Source organism: Episyrphus balteatus, chromosome 1 (assembly GCF_945859705.1).
Source record: "Episyrphus balteatus chromosome 1, idEpiBalt1.1, whole genome shotgun sequence".
In the NCBI taxonomy this organism is placed as follows: domain Eukaryota; kingdom Metazoa; phylum Arthropoda; class Insecta; order Diptera; family Syrphidae; genus Episyrphus; species Episyrphus balteatus.
The window spans coordinates 16,782,254-16,803,811 of NC_079134.1; the positions used below are offsets into that span (position 1 = coordinate 16,782,254).

The 21,558-nt window shown below is 29.8% G+C and overlaps 2 protein-coding genes across 4 annotated transcripts in view; one reads left to right on the forward strand and one right to left on the reverse strand.

Moving 5' to 3' along the window:
* Positions 1 to 391: 391 nt before the first annotated feature.
* Positions 392 to 13,317, forward strand: LOC129921252 (hepatocyte growth factor-regulated tyrosine kinase substrate). 3 transcript variants are annotated; one of them, XM_056002988.1, is made up of 9 exons: positions 392 to 525; positions 722 to 806; positions 874 to 1,138; positions 5,183 to 5,419; positions 5,484 to 5,606; positions 5,681 to 5,779; positions 6,055 to 6,261; positions 12,012 to 12,858; positions 12,917 to 13,317. In XM_056002988.1, the coding sequence occupies exons 1-9, from the start codon at positions 492 to 494 to the stop codon at positions 13,297 to 13,299; spliced, it is 2,280 nt and encodes a 759-aa protein (XP_055858963.1). In that variant the 5' UTR covers positions 392 to 491; the 3' UTR covers positions 13,300 to 13,317. The 3 variants fall into 3 exon arrangements, with proteins under 3 accessions (XP_055858963.1, XP_055858964.1, XP_055858965.1); XM_056002989.1 differs by having other exon boundaries at positions 5,484 to 5,603; XM_056002990.1 differs by lacking the exons at positions 392 to 525; positions 722 to 806; positions 874 to 1,138 and adding an exon at positions 4,972 to 5,110.
* A 3,777-nt stretch (positions 13,318 to 17,094) lies between these two features.
* LOC129921267 (guanylate cyclase 32E) overlaps positions 17,095 to 21,558 on the reverse strand; it is a 93,928-nt gene continuing 89,464 nt past the window's right edge. The window contains exons 18-23 of the mRNA XM_056003010.1: positions 20,538 to 20,721; positions 20,341 to 20,481; positions 20,083 to 20,275; positions 18,006 to 18,212; positions 17,794 to 17,952; positions 17,095 to 17,729 (exon numbers count right to left, since the gene is read on the reverse strand). Coding sequence (XP_055858985.1) covers positions 17,259 to 17,729; positions 17,794 to 17,952; positions 18,006 to 18,212; positions 20,083 to 20,275; positions 20,341 to 20,481; positions 20,538 to 20,721 — 1,355 coding nt within the window. The 3' untranslated portion in view covers positions 17,095 to 17,258. The remainder of the gene's footprint in view (positions 17,730 to 17,793; positions 17,953 to 18,005; positions 18,213 to 20,082; positions 20,276 to 20,340; positions 20,482 to 20,537; positions 20,722 to 21,558) is intronic.

Here is a 21,558-nt window from a genome sequence, read left to right on the forward strand (position 1 = left end):
GTTAACTAAATTTTGTATGGAAAATTTCGTTTCGCATCAGCAGCGTACTAGGCTAAAGACTCTAGTACGCTGCTGAAGCGAAACGATTTTTTTTTTCTAAAAATATCATCCAGTATTTTGTCAAAGTCAAAATATAAAAAAAATAAAATTTAACTAAAACTAAAACAAAAAAAAAGTCGGAAAATCATTTTTCTTGTATTTTCTATGTAAACTTTAATTTATCAACACAAGAAATAACGAAAATTTTAAAAACAAAAACAGTTTCATATTTTGAAAAATAACGGTAATCTCAATTATCCAAGAAAAAACAACCGCTGTATTTCCAATCAAATATTCTAGTACATTTCTGAATTTCTTTATAGAAATCTACTACATTTATGTAAAACTGTCAACGACTAAATTTGTAACCCACTGTAAACGTCAAGCGGTGAAAATCATCTTTTGTGTTATTTTTCTGTGAAATTTTCTCAAAAAAATACGCGAAAATCAAAATGTTTCGCTCATCAACTTTTGAAAAAACTCTTGGTAAATATAATATACTCAATTTACTTTTAATTTTGCATAAATATCATTAATAACTCACATAAATAACTACATTGTTGATTTATCAAAATCTTGTGACTCATCATCTTTTCATACTTTTTTGCATTCTTATTAGAAAACAAATAAATTGATCAAAAAAAAAACTATTGTATGCATTTATTTATTCAATTTATTATAGAAAATGCAACAAGCCATCTTCGTCTTGAACCCGATTGGCCATCAATTCTTCTAATTTGCGATACAATTCGTCAAAATGATGTTACGTATGTTTTCTGTTTTATTCTCTCTCTTTTGACCTCTATTGACCCCTCTTTTGTGTATTTTCTCCAGACCAAAACAAGCCTTTCTGGCAATTAAGAAGAAAATGTCATCGCCAAATCCACATTCAGCTTGCTATGCCCTCTTGGTATTGGAAAGTGTCGTGAAGAATTGCGGACAACCAATTCACGAGGAAGTATTTACAAAGGAAAATTGCGAAATGTTTAGCACTTTTCTCGAACAAACTCCTCACGAGAATGTTCGCCAGAAAATGTTGGAACTTGTGCAGACTTGGGCATATGCATTCCGGTCATCTGAGAAATATCAATCAATCAAGGTGAGTACTAAGGTCCAATTTATTCACACTCCATTAAATTTAAAGTCGCCATTAAAAAAGGGAAATTTTAAAATTTGTATGCGATTTGACAGTTTTATAATTTTTAATGGAGCCTTTAAAAATAATGGAGAGTGAATAAATTGGGCCTAAGTCTCTAAAAGTACAAAGTACCTAAACTAGTAAAAATATTTATAAGCTTTGTTTTATACCTACATATTCTGGGGTATTCTACCCCCGACAAGTTTGATTTATTAAATTTTAACCAATTAGGTACCTACTCTGTTTGTTGAGAACAAATAAAGTTTAAAATATGATACCGACTCTAGACAGCTTGTATTTAGAAGAATATTTCCATTTCCTCCCTAATGGCTGTTGATGGGTGTTTTATAAAGCGTCTCATTGGTTATCCGCAATAGGACCTTATTATTCAAAATGGTTCTATGGACTAAAAAAAAAAAATTGAGGTGGGGTATAAGGTTTGCAAAAGTTATTCTACTATTGATTTCTGGGCTGATGTCATTTGACGAGTTTGTAGTAGTGCACAGAAAGACAAATTCTCTGACCATCTCAAAGTTATAACTCATAACTGTCGATATTCTATTATGGGAATTGACTCTAGTTGATAACAGTATGAATGAAAAGACGAAGTTTCATCATTTATGACATCACCAATTCCCACATCTCGCTTTGGTCTTCCCATTAAGTTGATATCATCGGCATTTATCAGAATTTTAGCAAAACTCCGATTGTGTTGGCATATACAGGGTGTCCCAGAAGTCAACGTCGAAACGCAAACGGTAGAAAAGCTAGGTGGTGACTGTTATCAGAAAAATATTTAAACAAATCGCAGCCATATATTTTGGGAGTTATGGGCATTCGAAAAAATATCGAAAAAATGGTCACCCTGTGACGATCTTTCATGTGCAGTGACTAAAAATCTTAAGTTTTCTCAATTTTTTCTTTTGCTACGGAACCTTGAATAACCAGCTAACAAGTGCATTTAAAAATTTTAACTCAGCTGTATCAGTTTTAAAGCAAATTTCACTTTTTTGTCCAACTTAGTAAACTCAAATCTTACATCACCCTAATTCAATGAACCATAGTGTAAAAAAAATACGACATTTAGGCCAGTTACCTCAAAAGTTGGTGTGTTCAATTCTCTTTTCAAAATGGTATAGCATTGTTGATAATATTCCATACATAGCGGAAATAAAAATATTTTTCTTAAGAAATCCGTAATTTTTCCATATTATTTAATTTTTATACCCTTTCAGAACTGAATTTGCATTTTTAAAATTAGTAAAGTGCTGATTTTTTAAAAGATAAACAAGCTTAAATAATACTCTAAAGGTAGACTACGTTTAAGCATAGGTTTATAAATGAAAATAGTAGAAAAACATATTCTTTCGGTCTTTTGACCATAAATGGCGACCGTAAATGCACTTGTTAGCTGGGTTATTCAAGGTTCCGTAGCAAAAGAACAAATTGAGAAAACTTAAGATTTGGAGTCACTGCACATGAAAGATCGTCACAGGGTGACCATTTTTTTCGATTTTTTTCGAATGCCCATAACTCCCAAAATATATGGCTGCGATTTTTAAAAAAAATTTTTCTGATAACAGTCACCACCTAACCTATCAACCGTTTTCGTTTCGACGTTGACTTTTGGGACACCCTGTATATGGCAGCTTGATTTGCCCAAGTACGTTCGTTTTAAAGATATTTTTTCGGTGTAGCCTATGCGGGGTCTCTTTAAATTATAGTTTTTCAATGTTTAAAATTTTACTTGTTTTTCACCTTCAGTGCATATACTTAGGATATAACCAACTAAATACGTACATATATTGAATATACTAGAGTAGTACCTTCCGTGGATGGTGTATCCTATGAAATGCCATATAAATTTCCTGAAAAATTAACTGCCGATACTAATAAATTCGGATTGATATTCAATCATTTATTTTGAAAACATGATAAGTCCATGATTTTAAATTTTTTAGGAAAAGAAAAAAACGTTATACATATTTTCTTTTGTCTTGTGTAGCGAAATTTTTCCTGTAGGACTTTTTCCTAGCTACAGAATACAGTTTGGTATTTACTTTTTGGAACAATAATTCAAAAGATAAAAAATAAAAACGCTTTTGGACTTATCATACTTTGAAAACAAAAGCCTCAGTTATAATTGTATTTGAGATTAGAATATATTTTTCAGAGTACTTATTTAACTTAAACGACGTCTTAAACCAGTAGTAAGTTTCTTCTCAACTACACATAAAGAAGCTTTTATATATTTTCAAAATATGATAAGTCAGAGACTTTTTCTACTAAAAAATATTTCGCGTAGCTATATAATCGGATATAGGTTTATTAAATACTTCAAATGACAAATGCAACGACAACTGCATTCAGTTGGGCTTATTAGATCCATAAAGTTGATATAACGTTATATATACAATATGCAAAAACACTAACTTCAACTGAGAATATATAGAAACCGTTACAAATTATCTCGCTTACTTTTCCTCTTCTAACGGAAGTGAATGAACAGAAACAACTTGTGTGTGTTATCGGATAGCTTTTTGTTGTTGTAAACTATGTTAAAAATTAGCAAGGAAACGAACCATTTTCTGTCAAAAAAAATCTGAAGGTATCCGAGAATTTCTGGTATACCTCAGGTATCCGAGTGATCAGCTGATAAACGTTTGGCCTTTTTTAATTTTGATTACTTTTCGGGCGATTATTCAGCTTGAAAATAAAAAAAAATTGCAAGAATAAAGTTAAAGCGATTGTGCAGGTACTATTCAACAATAAAAAAAATGTAATTTGCTCAAAAGCAACAGTTTCCTCTTCTCAATATTTACATATTTTTTTAGGAGCTGCTTTGGCAAGCTATCTGGATAGCTTTTCGTTCAAAGAGATATTCCAGATACGGGTATCCCAGATAGCCTATCCGATAGGTGTTTGAACTTGCCCATTCAAAACCTTCAATATAAATTGAATACACGGCAACTTCCCTGCAAGTATGAAAAATTTCGTATTTAGAACTCAGAACTCCACTATTAGACTATTATAATTTTAAGAATATACTTTGACTAAAGCCGAGAAAATATTTCCAGAACAGCATTTATCCCTCAGAGATCTAAAGAAGAGTTGAACGAACATTGTTCCAATAGGATCCCAATAAATGTTCTTTCTCACTTTGAAAAAAAAAAAAAAAAAAAAAATTAGAAAATAACGTTTGATTTCTCTAACATAACAAATTAAATCATAGAATATCATCAAACTCACTTTAAAAATTTTCACGACATTTTTTAATCAAACTTTGAAACTCAAGCCAGTTTTTTTTTATCACAAGACTGGCTGAGAATTATAAAGTTGTATGTTTAATTTAATAACTCTGAACCAGCGATAAATTACATGAAGTCGTTTAAATCGGCTAGTATTTACAAATTAATTGTGAATTTAGTTTAAATATAGTAAAAAACAGGTTCAAATTTTATGCACTTTACATTTTAATAAAATTAATATCTTATGATGCAAAATAATTTTTTAAGCATGTGTTAGCGATGCACAATATAATCAATTTTTGGTAAAAAAAAGCGTATAAAGTGCTTAAATGCAATCGATCAATAAATAACACTGAAGTTCAATCACCTACTACTTGAATTTTGACGAATAAAAAAATAATATCCAACAAATACCTGTTATTGTACCTTATCTTATCTAACCCGGAGAATGTTATTCTTATTTTTAAAATGTATAATTTGCACTTTAAACATACGACAGAAAAAAAAAGAAACAATACAAAAATGACATTAGATTGATGGCAACACTTTTCACACCCAGTCGCCAAACACCCAGTCTACCTTCATTTTATAATTTCACAAACTAATCTAATTGTAACAGTTTGCAAAAGTAAGCTGCCTCAGTTTCAGCTGTGTGTTGTCTTTCAAAATGTCTATTGAAGAAAAGGTTGAAAACAACAAAGCGAAAATAGTTTATAAATTATTCACACGTTATTTGTGAATTTGTTCTATTTTTCAGGATACCATGACAATTCTCAAAGCCAAAGGCCATACATTCCCCGAACTCAAAGAAGCCGATGCAATGTTTACCGCTGATACTGCACCCGATTGGGCCGATGGCAAAGTGTGTCATCGTTGTCGCGTAGAATTTTCATTTACACAACGCAAACATCATTGTAGGAATTGTGGACAGATTTTCTGTAGTCAATGTTCCACTAAACAATGTCCTCTGCCAAAATATGGCATCGAAAAAGATGTAAGACCAAATTAACTATTTACTACTGAGCTTTTTTTTTAATTGGAATTAAATACCTTTCCAGGTACGTGTCTGCGATGGGTGTTACACAAGCTTACAGAAGCCCTCCAGTGGAAAGCCTCGTCCAGCTGAAAATGACCTACCAGCTGAATATCTAAACAGTTCTTTGGCACAGCAGGTCCAGGTGGTAACAAAATAATACCCAATACAACCCCCATCGGAGCAGTTGAAAAAAAACTAATCTAAATTAATTGTTTTCAGACACCACCAAGAAAGAGCGAACAAGAACTAAAGGAGGAAGAAGAATTGCAATTAGCCCTGGCACTTAGTCAATCAGAAGCCGAACTAAAGAAAAAACAGGTAACTTTTTTGTTTACAAAAATTTAATTTTGTTGTTGTAATTCGTGTGAATGCGTGACTGAAATCATAATATCTTAGTTAGATAGCTTTATCTCTCTTTTTTTGTTGTTGTTCGTTTATTTCATTCATTTTATAATAAATGAGTCAGACACTTTGATATGAGTGGAAGTATTTTTTTATTTAGCTCTTTAATTAGTTGTGCGATTCATGATTCTGGTGACTGACTATTGATTTTTTTTCTGTCTTGTTTTTTAATTTTACTTCTCAACGTCTAGCCAGCAGTAACTACTTATCGAATGCTACAACGATCACCAAGTCCCGAAGCACCACCACCAACTCCTGGTGTTGTTGAAGATCCCGATTTGGCTAAATATTTAAATCGCAGTTATTGGGAACAAAGAAAAGTTAATGAATCACCAGCCAGTCCATCGGCACCAAGTCCAATGCCTCAATTGACACCAGCTCCAATTATAAGTAATAAGGTAAACACAATACAAGTATGGGACAAAAACGGGGTTATTTTTTAGTTTTTTGTTTATTTTGTAGTCATTTGACTAATCAATATTAAATATTTATAACTTATTATTAGAGATATGAATGTAGGTTTTTTGCTTACTTGGAATAACAACGTGTTTTTATTGTTATTGTTCAATTTATTTGAATATTTCGTAAAATAAAATTTATCGTTGTGAATTTTGGGGGAAAAATTTATGCCTCTAAATCATAAATTGGTAGAAACAAAGAAAGACTGATAAGTCGGGGTCTTGATAAGGAAAAAATCAATTTGATTTATGCAAGAGAACACTAAATTTTAATCAAAATTGGAAGGTTTCAGTTTTAGATATCTAAAAATACATTATTTGAATTCAAATCAAAATGATACAAAAGTTATATACATTTTTAACTTTCAGCTAAATTAGCTGAAGAGTTATATTTAGGTGAGTTGAGAGGAATTTCTTAACAAAAATAAAAACTACTTATGGGAGGTATTCGTTCTTAAAGAGATATTAAAAATGAAATTTTCAGATAGAAAAGAAACACCGTCTTCTTGGATTTTTTTGGCGTTTTTGTTAAGAAATAGAAGTGAATACGGGCATATATTATGTATAACGAGTTAAAATAAATATGGTACCATTAAATCTTATACTATGTTTCCACCTACCCTAACTCCGAGAATTAGAGAAGTAGATTTAGAATAAATCACGAGATTGGTTCAGATTAATTCTAAATCTACTTCGCTTAATTTCGGATTTAGGGTAGGTGGAAACATAGTATTATGGTAAATGTTTTTCTCGAACAAATGACAATTCGAAACGAAACACTTTTTAACCATACTAATGACAAACCTTATTAGAGTCAAACCTTGCGCAGATTTTGGCACAATATTTGGATTTTTTTTACTTGGTCCGTGAAATGCAAAAGTCGTGCAAAAATAGCAATCTACATTGCATGCTATAGAAGCTTGGTTATAAGTTATAACCGAGTCAATAAAAGCTACAATTGAAACAAATTTCAAGCGCAAAAATTGTTTCAGTTTTTTTGTATGGTTTGGAAATCGATTTTCTGAAAGGAACACTTTTGCAAATTTTTTTAAATGGATATTTTGGTATTTTATAAGTGAAATCAATGATTTTTGACAATTTCCTTTTTCAATCATTTACAAGGAGAGGTTTTATGCGTAATAGACACAGCGAGCAGAAGAAGGCATTATACGTTATTCCAATAACACTGTGCTACAAAATAAAAAAAAAAAAATACACCCGAGAAATAACATAGTGTAGGCTGTTCGTATGGTCGAATAATGCATAAAAATATTTTTGTTATATTTTTGGAACCCTCCATTTTTTTTTTATTTACAAAAAACTATTTTTACAGACCTTGCGATGTAATCTATCAATATTTCAGTCATTTTTCTAACAACTTTCAATATGTTATATGTTTTTGGAAAGAGGATTTCCAGACCTTTTCAATGATGTATATAAGTCTATTGTTTAAACAAATTAAGTGTATTTTTTTATGCCACAAATCTTGAAAAAGTGATTTTTTTCCCAATTTTTTCAACTTTACCCAATTTTTTTTGCAAAATAAAAAAAACAAAAAAATAAAGTAAGGTTATATTCTGAAAGAATATACATTTAGGCACAAATTGGCGTATTTTTTTATTGAGTTTGACCAAAACTGCGGAATCTATGCTATTTTTTCGTAAATAGAAAATGTGGCTTTTCATGATGTGAATTGCAAGGTTCACAATAGGGTGTTCGTTATTTTAAAATAATAAGAATTTCTATGCTCCTAGGATCTTATATGGTTGGAAATAAACTAAAAAAAATATTTTCCAAGTTTCAAGTCTCTAACTTAATTCTAACCCGTGCCGCCAAGCGGTTGAAGTTTTTTATGGGAATAACATGGGGTTTCTTGGACCTTGTTCGATCAATTTTAAATTCCAGCCAAACCATTTGTTCAAAAAATTTAAAACTTTACAGACTCAAATTTAATAAGTGTAGCTATCATGTGAAAATTTTTCAGATTTTTAATTTTTATAATTTTAAAGATTTAGCTTGGTAAAAAAAGTCATTTTTTCAGACTTTTTCAAAAATCGCTTTTTACACGTTTAATGCCAAAAATTAAAAAACATACATTTTTATTCACAAATAAGCGTAGTATGTATATTTAAAATTTATATTTAATTCAAAGTTATATAATTAACTAGTTTTTTATTTATTTACTACAGTACTTTTTCTTAAATCGGGAACACGTTTTTTGAATATCGATGTGACTTGAGAATGAATACACAACTAATTTTTTATATAACTATGAGTTGAATTTGCATTTTAAATATACATGCTATGCTTATTTGTGAATAAAAATGTATGTTTTTAAAATTTTTGGCATTAAACGTGTAAAAAGCGATTTTTGAAAAAGTCTGAAAAAATTACTTTTTTTACCAAGCTAAATCTTTAAAATTATAAAAATTAAAAATCTGAAAAATTTTCACATGATAGCTACACTTATTAAATTTGAGTCTGTAAAGTTTTAAATTTTTTGAACAAATGGTTTGGCTGGAATTTAAAATTGATCGAACAAGGTCCAAGAAACCCCATGTTATTCCCATAAAAAACTTCAACCGCTTGGCGGCACGGGTTAGAATTAAGTTAGAGACTTGAAACTTGGAAAATATTTTTTTTAGTTTATTTCCAACCATATAAGATCCTAGGAGCATAGAAATTCTTATTATTTTAAAATAACGAACACCCTATTGTGAACCTTGCAATTCACATCATGAAAAGCCACATTTTCTATTTACGAAAAAATAGCATAGATTCCGCAGTTTTGGTCAAACTCAATAAAAAAATACGCCAATTTGTGCCTAAATGTATATTCTTTCAGAATATAACCTTACTTTATTTTTTTGTTTTTTTTATTTTGCAAAAAAAATTGGGTAAAGTTGAAAAAATTGGGAAAAAAATCACTTTTTCAAGATTTGTGGCATAAAAAAATACACTTAATTTGTTTAAACAATAGACTTATATACATCATTGAAAAGGTCTGGAAATCCTCTTTCCAAAAACATATAACATATTGAAAGTTGTTAGAAAAATGACTGAAATATTGATAGATTACATCGCAAGGTCTGTAAAAATAGTTTTTTGTAAATAAAAAAAAAAATGGAGGGTTCCAAAAATATAACAAACATATTTTTATGCATTATTCGACCATACGAACAGCCTACACTATGTTATTTCTCGGGTGTATTTTCAGTGTCGCACCGTGAATCAAAATGCCCTATCTATGATGTGTTGTTTATTGTTGCAGAAAAGGATTAGTCGATGCAAATACGGAATTAGGTTTTGAGGCTTATTGTAGAAGGGTTTACTCAATTCTCATAGTAAAGGTCTTATTACATTACCATATTTAAAGCAAAATACGGACACAAAATTGTTTCCAAAACTGATATTCAAGTGATGTTTGCGATTATTTTGAGCACTAAGAGCACTAAAAATAGCGTAGCATAATAAGATACGATTCATATCAATTTTGGACCCCATTTTTCGGCCACAATGTACAAAAAAACATTCAAAATGAAGCTTCACTCTTTATTGACTAGACAAGTTGTCACGGTTTTTTCCTTTATATTACTTTTCTTAAAATTACAAAATAACGAAAAACAACCAAAATATTTTTTTTTTCAACCAACAAATCATTAATTCAAAAACGTTTTCTCTCAGCTTCCAAACAACAGGGGCATATTAAAATGAACACTTTAGTTAATTAAGTTAATTAACGTACAAATTGAAAAAAAAAAAAAAAAAAACAAAAATCAAAACAATCTCTTAGGCCCAATTTATTGACTCTCCATTAAACTTAAATCGCCATTAAAAAAGGGAATTTTAAAATTAAAAACCAATTTCGTTTAATTCAGTCTCTTTTAAGGATTTTTTTTAAGTTTCGCATCATTAACTAATTGAGCATTAAATTTAAAAGTCGTTTTAGTTAAAACACCAAATTCGACCTTTTAAGAGGGATTTTTAGAGCAAATGGAGGTATTAAACAGAATTTCTATTTATTCACTCTCCATTAGTGTCAAATGTCATTTTATTTATTGTTTGATTATTATTTTATTTGAAAAATGTCAAATGATCTAAAGAATTATTAAAAAAAACATCACAATTATGAAAAAAAGTCCAGACTAGAATTTTTTGAAGGTATACACATATGCATTTCTACCATAAATAAGTACAAAATTCAAGGAAATTAATGCATTTTTTGTCTACTCCACATATAGTACTAGATCTACTACATTATATTCTCCACTTCTAAACTAATCAGGTTTGAGATGCTGCATAATATTAGCATCTCAAAACATTGCAATTGCACCCATGAGAAGAAGAGATCTAAAGCTTACTTCTAAACTAATGACACGAGATGAATGCCGATAACACTTAAATTTAAGTTGTTATTTGACATCGCTGGAAAAAATTAAAAATTTCATTTAACTCCTTCTTCTTCTCATGGCTTCAATTGTAGGTTGTAGCATTCTTTGGTTACCACTGGTATATCGTCAATGTCGTGCATTTTCGCCTGGCGTTTTCAAAATACTTACGGGCCATAGTTTTTATAATTTTTTTTCAAATTCAAATCTATTTGATTTGACAAAATTGTAGCTTTTGACAGATTATTTTTCAAAAAAAATAAAAAATCCCTAGGATATTTTTAACAGAGTTTTAAATATAAAGTTTCCATTAAAAGTAAGGACTTTAACTAAAGAAGAGTGAATTAAATGAATTTTTAATGATGTATACTTAAGGGCGACAATAGTTTAACAAGGCCGTTAACTAAAGCGATACATTTCAAAATTTAATGGAGGCTCAATAAATTGGCCCTTAAAGCCTTCCAAACTAAATTAAAGTTAAAATTTGTTTGTATACCTATATTTTTTCGTAAACAAATTACATATCGTCGGTGAAACCAGAAAAGTGTGTAACTCCAAATTTTCTGAAAATTAGGTTTGAATGCCATCTGTTAGACAAACCTAATATCTACCGTTCCTTAAACTCAGAATCCCCTTAATGTTCATAGTTTTTATTTTATTAGCAAATTAGAAAATGAAAACTCATACAAATGCTTTCAAAACGATTTTGTTTTTTTGCTCTCCTATAAAATTTGCTAAAATGGAGTTACACACTTTTCTGGTTTCACCGACGATATTACGTCGCTATCGTACATTTACTACGAATCCCGAAAAAATAATCGCCGAATCCGTTTCGTAACCACATCGACATGTCAATAGATTGTATGAATTTTCCAATACAAACGGATTTTGTATTGTTTTTTCGGTATTCGTAGCAAATCTACGATAGGAATATAATTTGGATAAATATCTGTCAGTTCAAATCAATCCACGGTTGCAAGTATTTACTCATAAAATACAAATTCTGAGAACATTTGACAAAAAAAATAATTTTTAAAGAAAATATATACATAGTTTGATGAAAAACAATACTTTAACTGCAATATTTAACTGCTCAAAAACTATTGTTTAAAAGTCATAACCAAATCGGTCTCAGATGTATGCAGACATACATTCTTCATTATTTTTGATAATAAATCAATTTGCGAAACACAAAATGCATCTTTTAAGTCTTTACCAGCTGAGTAATAAACCGGTAGAAGCTAGCATCATTTCAATAACTCACTAATAACATGGCTAACTTTTATTATTTTCTTTCCTCAGATGTTGCCCGATGAAGTTCAAATCGACGAATTTGCCAACAACATGCGGAGTCAAGTTGAAATATTTGTCAATCGCATGAAATCCAACTCAAGTCGTGGACGTAGTATTTCCAATGACAGTTCGGTGCAGACACTTTTCATGACTCTGACTTCGTTGCACTCAAATCAGTTGTCATTTATTAAAGAAATGGACGACAAACGTATGTGGTATGAACAACTTCAAGATAAATTAGCCCAAATCAAGGATTCTCGTGCTGCTCTTGATGTCCTCAGACAAGAACATATTGAAAAACTTCGTCGTATTGCCGAAGAACAAGAACGTCAACGTCAAATCCAAATGGCACAGAAACTGGAAATAATGAGAAAGAAGAAACAAGAATATTTGCAATATCAAAGGCAATTGGCTCTACAGCGAATTCAAGAACAAGAACGTGAAATGCAAATGCGTCAGGAACAACAAAAGGCTCAATATCGAATGGGCCAGACTGCTTTTCCATTCATGCCGAACCCAAATCAACATGCTTCTCCTAACCATCAAATGAATAACATTTACAATCCTTATGGATTTAATCCCAATTCACCTGGTCCAGTGCCACCACAATTTAATCCACAAGGACAAGTTGGGCCACAGCCTGGTCAAGGAATTCCTCCACAAGGTGTTCCACCTCAACATCAACCAAACATGAATGCTGCGCCAATGCCTGGAATGTATACTCCCGGAATGCCTGGTGTACCATTACCCAATCACCCTGGCATGATGGTTGCTGGAATGCCTCACAGCCCAATGGTGGGCGGTCAACACATGAATCCAATCCCAAATCCAGCTGATGGAATGCCAAATATGAATGGTAAGTATTTTTGAAACTCGTATTATATGATTTCAATTAAATTATTTTTCATTTATAGTTCCTAATCCAAGTACACCCCAACAACATCCACATTCGCAAATGAATCCTCAATTAACTCATGTAATGCTTCAGCAAAGTGTGGCTAATAATCAATCTCCTATTCCAACTGGTATGATTCAAACAACTCAAGCTCCACCTTCAATGGTTCATCCAATGCAACAACCTCCAGTTAATGGACCACCAATTGTTGGACCTGTTTCAATACCAAATATGAATCCACAACAACCACCCGTTCAGGCAACAACCGCTCACCCAACTCAGCCTCAGGCACCTGCTCCAATTGAAAATACCCCAGCAGAGCCAGTAGCTCCACCACAAGCGAAAGTTGAAGAGCCACCCAAAGAGGAAGTTACTACAGCTGAACTAATTAGTTTCGATTAAATTGTGTGTTTTTATGTTTTTAACTTGTGAGTTGGATTTAGTTTTATTTCAAATTCAGATTTTATATATTTTATTCGTGTTAAAGAAAAAGTTAAAAAAAAAAGAAATATTTCATTCCGTATATAAACAAGAATTTAAGATGCGATATTAATATTCAAATAAATTATAAATATAAATAAAATTATTATTAAAATTATTCAAAAATAGTTTTCTTATTTATTTATGTCTTGGAAAAAAGAAGGGGTACCTACTACTCTTCTCTGGAAAGATAATTGAAAGCACTCTGTTGTTTTACTGCGGCTAACGAAAACGGAACAGTAGTCTTATTTCATCATAGTCAGTAGTTTAAAGGAAATTGAATTTCACTTATTGTGAGCTCCGGGGGAAAGTTATTTACGTAAGGAAATATCACTAAAAATTTAATCTTGAATCTAAAAAAAATGATTTCTTGATTTAAATTTTGTTGGAATGGGAAATTCACATACCTAAGGGGTAGCCCTTCAATAAAATCAAATTTAACTACTTAATTGTTCTTGGACCATAATTTTCTATAAACGAAATACCTACACCTTAATAATCTAGTCAAATTGTTGTAATAAAATATCTCACGGCAATCATTAAAAATTAGCGGAAAAAAATCTGAAAAATATTTTTCTTCTTTTTATTGGCTCGATTCTCGAAATGTGAAATTTTTACTTGCAATATAGGAACCACAGGGCAAGTTTAGGATTCATAAAAAAATTACACATAAGAGCCAACTTTTGAAACGAAAAAAAAAATATTTTTTGTACCGTTATTAACGTTACCTGCCATAGAACGGTTTTTTGGGTTTTTGAATAACTCCTACAAGACTAACATGATTTCGACGAAAATTTTTATACGAAAGCGTTTGAGTAAAGGTAATATTAAAATTTTAGAAAATGTTCAAAAACACATACATATTTTGATTTTTAAAAAATATTTGAAAAATCAATTTTTTGAAAAATCAATTTTTTGGAAAACGGGTTGGTGAAAAATTTTGAAATTTGGTTTTTATGTGTAAATTAATTATTTCTTCAAAATGGCATACCAACTTTTTTTTGAAAAATGTTAGAAAATTAGTATATATAAAAAATTAATTTTTTTAAAAAACGGCTCTAACGATTTTCGAATTTTTTTTTCTAAAAATTCTTTTTTATTCAAGAATGCAAATGGCTTACTGGGTTTTGTTAAAAATATAATTGTAAACGGTGATAAGTCAATCAAAAATAGAATATATTTTTTTTTTCACTAATATAAGATAAAAGAGGGGAAAATTGCCAACAAATTTTGTGCCATCTATTTTTTGTATGTCTAATAAATCCTCTCAGAATCCATCCAAAATAAGTAATTTTTTAATAAAACAAGATGTGTGGACAAAAATTTTTGTTTGTTTTACAAGAAATTCTGAGTTCTTTAACAGTTAAAGAAAATGTGATACAATTTTTATTTCGAAAACTTTTATAAAAATCAGACCTATTTTGAATGAAATCTACAGCTGCAATGCATTAGGTAGGAACAAACATTCCAAATCGTTAAATTCCCAGTTCTGGGAACGCTCTTTTGGGTTTATTCGATAGATATAAATGGACTTTTTTCTAAATAAAACGATCATGTTTCTAGACACAAACCGAGAAAAAAAAAAGCACTTGGAATCAAGATGATGCTCTTGTTAACTGTATCTACTTAAAACAATAAGATTTCTTGCAAAAATAAATGGGATCCGTTTACACTATATTAAAATCAATTTCAATTTCATTTAATTTTAATCTTCAAAAATTTAATTGTATCCACTAAGAATGATATGATTTATAAGGTTGTTTAGGATTCTTTTCTTTTGGCTTACTTTTTGCACCGTCAGAGTAGATGCTTTGTTTAGGTGCAAGAAATCAAGATTTTTCTGCTTATTTTAAGACGGCAGTCTTCTTGACAAAAAAAAAATAAATTGCACGACTGGGGTCGCACGTACTTGCTCTTATGCTTAAAGTGTCTTTAATATAACAGCTTTTTATTCAAGAAAATTAGGGAAAATTAAAAAAAAAAATTAAAAAAAATCTGTTTTTATAATTATTTAAACACAGTTTTAAATGATCCTTTACAAAAAAAAACAAGTTTTCCGGTTTATTTCATGTATAAAAAGGAATTTTTAGAAAAAAAAATTTCCAAAATCGTTAGAGCCGTTTTTTTAAAAAATAATTTTTTATATATAAAAATTTTCTAGCATTTTTCAAAAAAAAAGTTGGTATGCTATTTTAAAGAAAAAAATAATTTACACATAAAAACGAAATTTCAAAATTTTTCACTAACCCGTTTTCAAAAAATTGATTTTTCAAAAAAAAATTTTCAAATATTTTTTAAAAATCCAAAAATGTGTTTTTTGAAAATTTTCTAAAATTTTAATATTATTTTTACTTGAATGCTTTTGTATAAAAATTTTCGTTGAAATCGGGTTAGTCTTGTACGAGATATTCATAAATAAAAAAAAAACGTTCTATGACAGGTACCGTTAATAACGGTACAAAAAATATTTTTTTTATTTTAAAAGTTGTATCTTACGTGTTATACTATACACAAAAATTTTAATCAAAATCGTTAGAGCCGTTTTCGAAAAAAATGTACTTATCTATTTCCGTTATATGGCAGGTACCGTTAGTTTTGGTCATAAAAAAAAAATTTCAATTTCTCCTCTAGGGAATCACCTTAAACTGTTAACTACCAAGTTTGAAGAAAATCGCTCCATTAGTTAAGGCTGCAGCTCCAGGTACTTACAGACGGACAGACAGACAGACAGACAGACAGACAGGAGACAGAATTGCCGGACCCACTTTTTTGGCACTCTCCATCATCGTAATGTCATGTAAAATTATTATCTTGAGTTCGATTTTTTTTACGAATCCTAAACTTGCCCTATAGTACCTATATCGCAAGTAAAAAAACGTAGAAATCCTAATAATTTAGTACAGATTCCTTTGTTTTTAGCATGTATTTTTCCTCCGTGTAATGTTTTAATTGAAAAATTAGAAAAAAATCTTAAATTCAATGTTTATTAAATTAAAAAAAAAGGTATCGGAATTAATTCTCTTCAAAACCCCCAAGACTTACCTACTGTGATTTTTTTCAAATTCCGCGAACTTTCTTTAGCCTTGACAAAGAATTTTCAAAACTTGTTTAAATATTTAGGTCAGTAAGAAAAACAGTTAGCTTTATGTATATGTACACATAGTTTTATTTAAAATCAATAAACTTAATACATATTCATGTAACATGAGATATTTTATCAATAAAACATTACTGGACTTATTTATTAAAAATTCATTTTAATAATGTTTTTTTTTGTTTCTTAATTTTCTATAATTAGTTTGTGTATAATATAAATATATGTGTTTCATAAAAATTCCAAAAAAATTTGTGTGCTTGTCTTGGACAAGTTAAATAGTGTTTCTTGTTTTTTTTTTATATTTTCGTTTTTTTGTATTTCTTTTTCGATAATCTCAAATTCAGTCAATTTTGTATTCTATGTGTATGTCAATACTTTTTTTTTTTTTACTTATTTCCATTTACAATTCAATCCACTGAATACCGATATTTTAAAATATACTTATACATCCAACATCCACACATTTATACATAAATAGGTTTTTTTTTTAAACATTCAATATAACATTCTCTTTAAAATTTATATTTTGTTTTTTAAACATCACACAATTATCAAAAAATATTTATAGGAAATGTTAATTTCCCATAAATATTTTCTTTTTCACTATAATTTAAACTTACTCTATACATTTTTCAAACCACAACCTCAATTACCAAACACAACACTTTTTTTTTTTTAGTTTCCATAAATTTTTCATATAATTTTAATTGGCATAATGTTTCCGGTGGCCATTATATCATTGACATCGATTCGTATATCTATATAATTTTTTAAAAACCACTTCCTATTGACGGAATGTTATGTGAGGTGCTGAACGCGGTCCTCTTGGTCCACCGTCGCTGAAATTTGAACTTAAATTGCATACACATAGGAAATTTCGATCAAGTTGTCGTGGCATTTTCCCATTTAAATGACTAACTTCGGAATTTCGATTTATTACAAAATTAACATTATCATCGGAGTTGCGATCGAATATGCATTTTGTTTGGCAGGCACAGTATGTCTTCGGGTATACTAAACGTGCTGAACTTGGACGGATTGGCAAGATGTTGATTCGATGGTGGTTTCCCGAATTTAATTGAACGCTGGATAGACTTAAGGAGTTACAATCGTTTGACAGTCGTATTGGACCCATGGAGTCACTGTCAACGTTGCTAATAAGATCGGGAGTTATGTCGCTTTTACGGAAAGGTAAACGATGTTCGTAGGTTTTAACTTGACCTATAAGCCAATACGTTCTCATTTCTCCTTTTCCCTAAAAAAAAATTGATAACAAACAAAATAAGCTTTGAAGAGGTTAGAAAGATGATGGTGATTACCTTGACATTGGTAATGCCTCTTTCAGCACAATGAAATCCACCCACTTGCTCCAATAGTTTGTATGTTCTTTCAGAGATGTGAATTTTTAAGGCCTCTCCGCTACTTTCCATTCTAGAAGCTGTATTAACAGTGTCTCCAAATAAACAATACCTTGGCATCTAAACGGTTGATTTAGTAAGACTGTGTAAAATGTGGTGAGCAAATATCTTACCTTCTTTCCGACCACTCCTGCTGCACACTGCCCAGAATGTATACCAATTCGGAATTGCATAGATTCTCCAGGCCTGTGACGGATATCTAATTTTGATACTTGTTCTAATAGATGCAGAGCCAATGATGCGATTTCACCAGCATGTTTGTTTCCGTTACGAATTGGAAGGCCTGACACTACCATATAGGCATCTCCAATTGTTTCAACCTGTTAACGCAATTACATTATACCATATAATAATGTTTGCGTTTAAAATGTTTCTGAACTATTAACTATGCATGTTACAATTAAATAAAGAATAGTTGGCGAGTTAAAAATTTTAACCAGAAAACATGTTACTCATACACCACAGTGACCACCAATTAAAAATATTAATCGGTCAAAAGAATAGAAACTGGCTCAATTTTTGAGTCTTTTTCGAATGTATCCGTGAATGATTGCGAGCGAAGAGAAATTAGGAAATGAAATGCCATTTCTCGCGGAACACATAGGATGTATGTAAACTAACGTTTGAGCTAAGTTTTTTTTTTCAAATAAAACGTTGAATATATTAAAAAGTAGGTACCTACCAACAATTTTATTTTGGAAACTAACAATCAATGACAAAGGAAATAACTATATTTTTTTTTTATATACTTATAGGTTTGAGCTTACAAATGAAAATTTAATAATAGTGAGGCAGCTTAGCAATAAAAACAGCTCAATCGTGCACTTTGTGATAAAAGCACTAAATTTACATCATCAAAAAGCAATAATTGCTAATATTCTGTTTCTTGCTCTTCATAAAGTGTCCAATAACTTTAAACATGATAGTCGAGACATTTTGGTATTAATTTTATTCAATCGGGCGTTAAGAAATACCTCGAAATCATGTATCATATTAATAAAATTGTTTTATTACTTATACTATGATATGCAATAAAGCAAATTGCAACACAGAAAAACTCTTGTATCTACCCTTCCAAATGTAATACAAGGTAGCCTAATATCTGAAAATAACTCTTATATTGAGTACTACCAATGATGTAAATTTCATGCTTTTATCACAAAGTGCACGATTTTGTTGCTAAGCCACCCCACTATTGAAACTCTATTCAAAATGTTAAAAAAATTACATTTTAATATCTAAAATTTTCTCACATTTTTATAATTTTCTTTGAAAAAATTAAACACTAGTTATAGTGTTTGCTACTGTTTAATACAGTTTTTGTTAAAAAAAAATTACTTTAAATTACATTAAGTTTCATTTGTTAATTCATTCGCTCATTTGTTAGTCGTTCGCTCTCATGTGAACAATGCTTATGCTTAACCCTATTATTTTGCTATTTATTTAGGTAATGTGAAATGATAACTTCTTCTTATGTCCCAATTTTACTATTTTACTGGCAAATTAAGGGTATTGTTGAATTTTTAAAACTTTAGGAAAAGTTTCTTTTCTTAGAAAACATCTTAATGCAATAAAAAAAAAGATCAGCAAGAGGTGCAATAACCAAACGCAAAGCTGTAATTTTCTTGTACGATTAAGTTAATCTACTTTTTATGATTTTTTGTTTGTTTTGCTTTTTTTTAACTAGAAGACACTTTTGTATACAGTTTATAATGCTTAAGTAAAAATTCACCAATATTTCAATTCATTTGTCTAACGTCATCATACTTTAAAATATATAACTTATCTAGATCTACACACTCAAGAATGAATGTGAAAATTGAAAAAATGGTTGGTTTTAAAATATGACAATTGTTTGTCAAATTTAACAATTTCAAACATTTTTCCCGACATAAGAAAGACTTCCGAAATATTTCGTTCAGTGTATAGTAATGAAATTTGATAGACTTAAAATAAATTAAGTTAAAAGACATAGCCAATTATATCATTATACATGTTGGTCACTGCGGCGTATGCGTAATATTTTTTTATAAAAAAAAAAAACTATTATAAAATGTTTTCTTAATTAAAAAAGCTTACAATTTTTTTTTTTTTGAAGATGAAGACGGATTTAAATAAAAAAAACAGCACCAACCAAAGAATACATATTATAAGTTAATTTAACTTTGAATAAATATATTCATTCTATACCTTATAAACATCATATCCCGATATAATAGAATCACAACAGGTGTATAAATCATTAAGCATTTCAATAACTTCGAATGGTGTACTTTTTGCGCAAAGTTCAGTGAAACCAACAAGATCACTAAAAAATATTGTAACACAATCAAAGCATTCGGCTTCGACTGGCTCCCCTCGTTTAAGAGATTCTGCAACGGATCTTAAAAAAAAATTATAAAATTACATGTATGTATATTGAAAATTCTTTTTTAAATTTTAATTTACCGTGGAAGCATTTGATTAAGTAATAAATCAGTTTTTTTCTTCTCTTCGTATAATAAATTTGTACGCTCTTGAACAAGCGCTTCTAAATTGTATGCATATTTTTCCATTATGGCCAACATGTTATCAAAGATATTTGATTTTCTGTGGGAAAAAAATTAAAGCTAAACATTTATCATAAAATAAATAATTGTCCTTACAATCCAGCTTGAAGTTCTTTTAGCTTGATTCGAACTAAACGAATATCGGGCCTGGCTTCTGGATCTTCATCCCAACATGAACGTAAACACAATCGAACATATTCTGGCACTTCGAGGTATGCTATTGGCGGCCGAAATACTCCATGACGGTACATTTCAGAGTTTTTTACTCGTGCAATTATTTCTTTAAAGAAAAAAAAAAGGAAAAGTATAAAAAATATATCAATTCGTGTCAAACTTAAATTCCACATATGCCTTTAACTTTTTACTGTCACAAAAATTTGTACTTAGCACATTTATAACAAGGAAATCTACCTTCAATACATTTATAGTGACATGATAGACCATTATTACTTGAAGAACTACTTTACAATTGTCCTTTGAAAAGTTATTCGACAAGTCAATTCTTGACCCATAAATCAATCTTAGACAATTTTTGTGTCTTTTCTTTCTACATTACGACTTTGATAAAAACAAACAAATACCAAGAAACTTTTTACTTTCCCTATTAAATTCTTCGAAACAAAACTTTCTCGCAAAGGTAAAGATCTAAAAACATTGAGTTACAGGCAAACATTTTTGAAATGTCCCCGAAGTATCAAAAAATAGAAAAGAAAACTTCTGTTGAAAAAGTTTGAAGTAAAGATGCAATGTCTTTTAGCACTTTTACTAGTTTCAATAGTTTCATGTTTGAAAATAATGGATGAGTGCTTATCCTTCGACTTTTTCCTCCCTACCCTTCTTTTCAGTGAACACGATTTTACATTATATAATTCAAAATGTACTTACATAAATTCCATCAATTTAAAAGTTTTTTTATTTTCATTTGCTTAGATTAATTTTTATTCTTGTAAAAGAACCAACATTTACAGAATTTTATATTTATTTTCATACATATTTTTTTTTCATTAAAATATTGTGTTATTTAATTTGTTAAGCGATGCATTAAATCGTAACTTGAAATGAAAAAAAAATTTAGAATTCAATTATAAGTAATAATACTGGTTGACAAAATGGACGC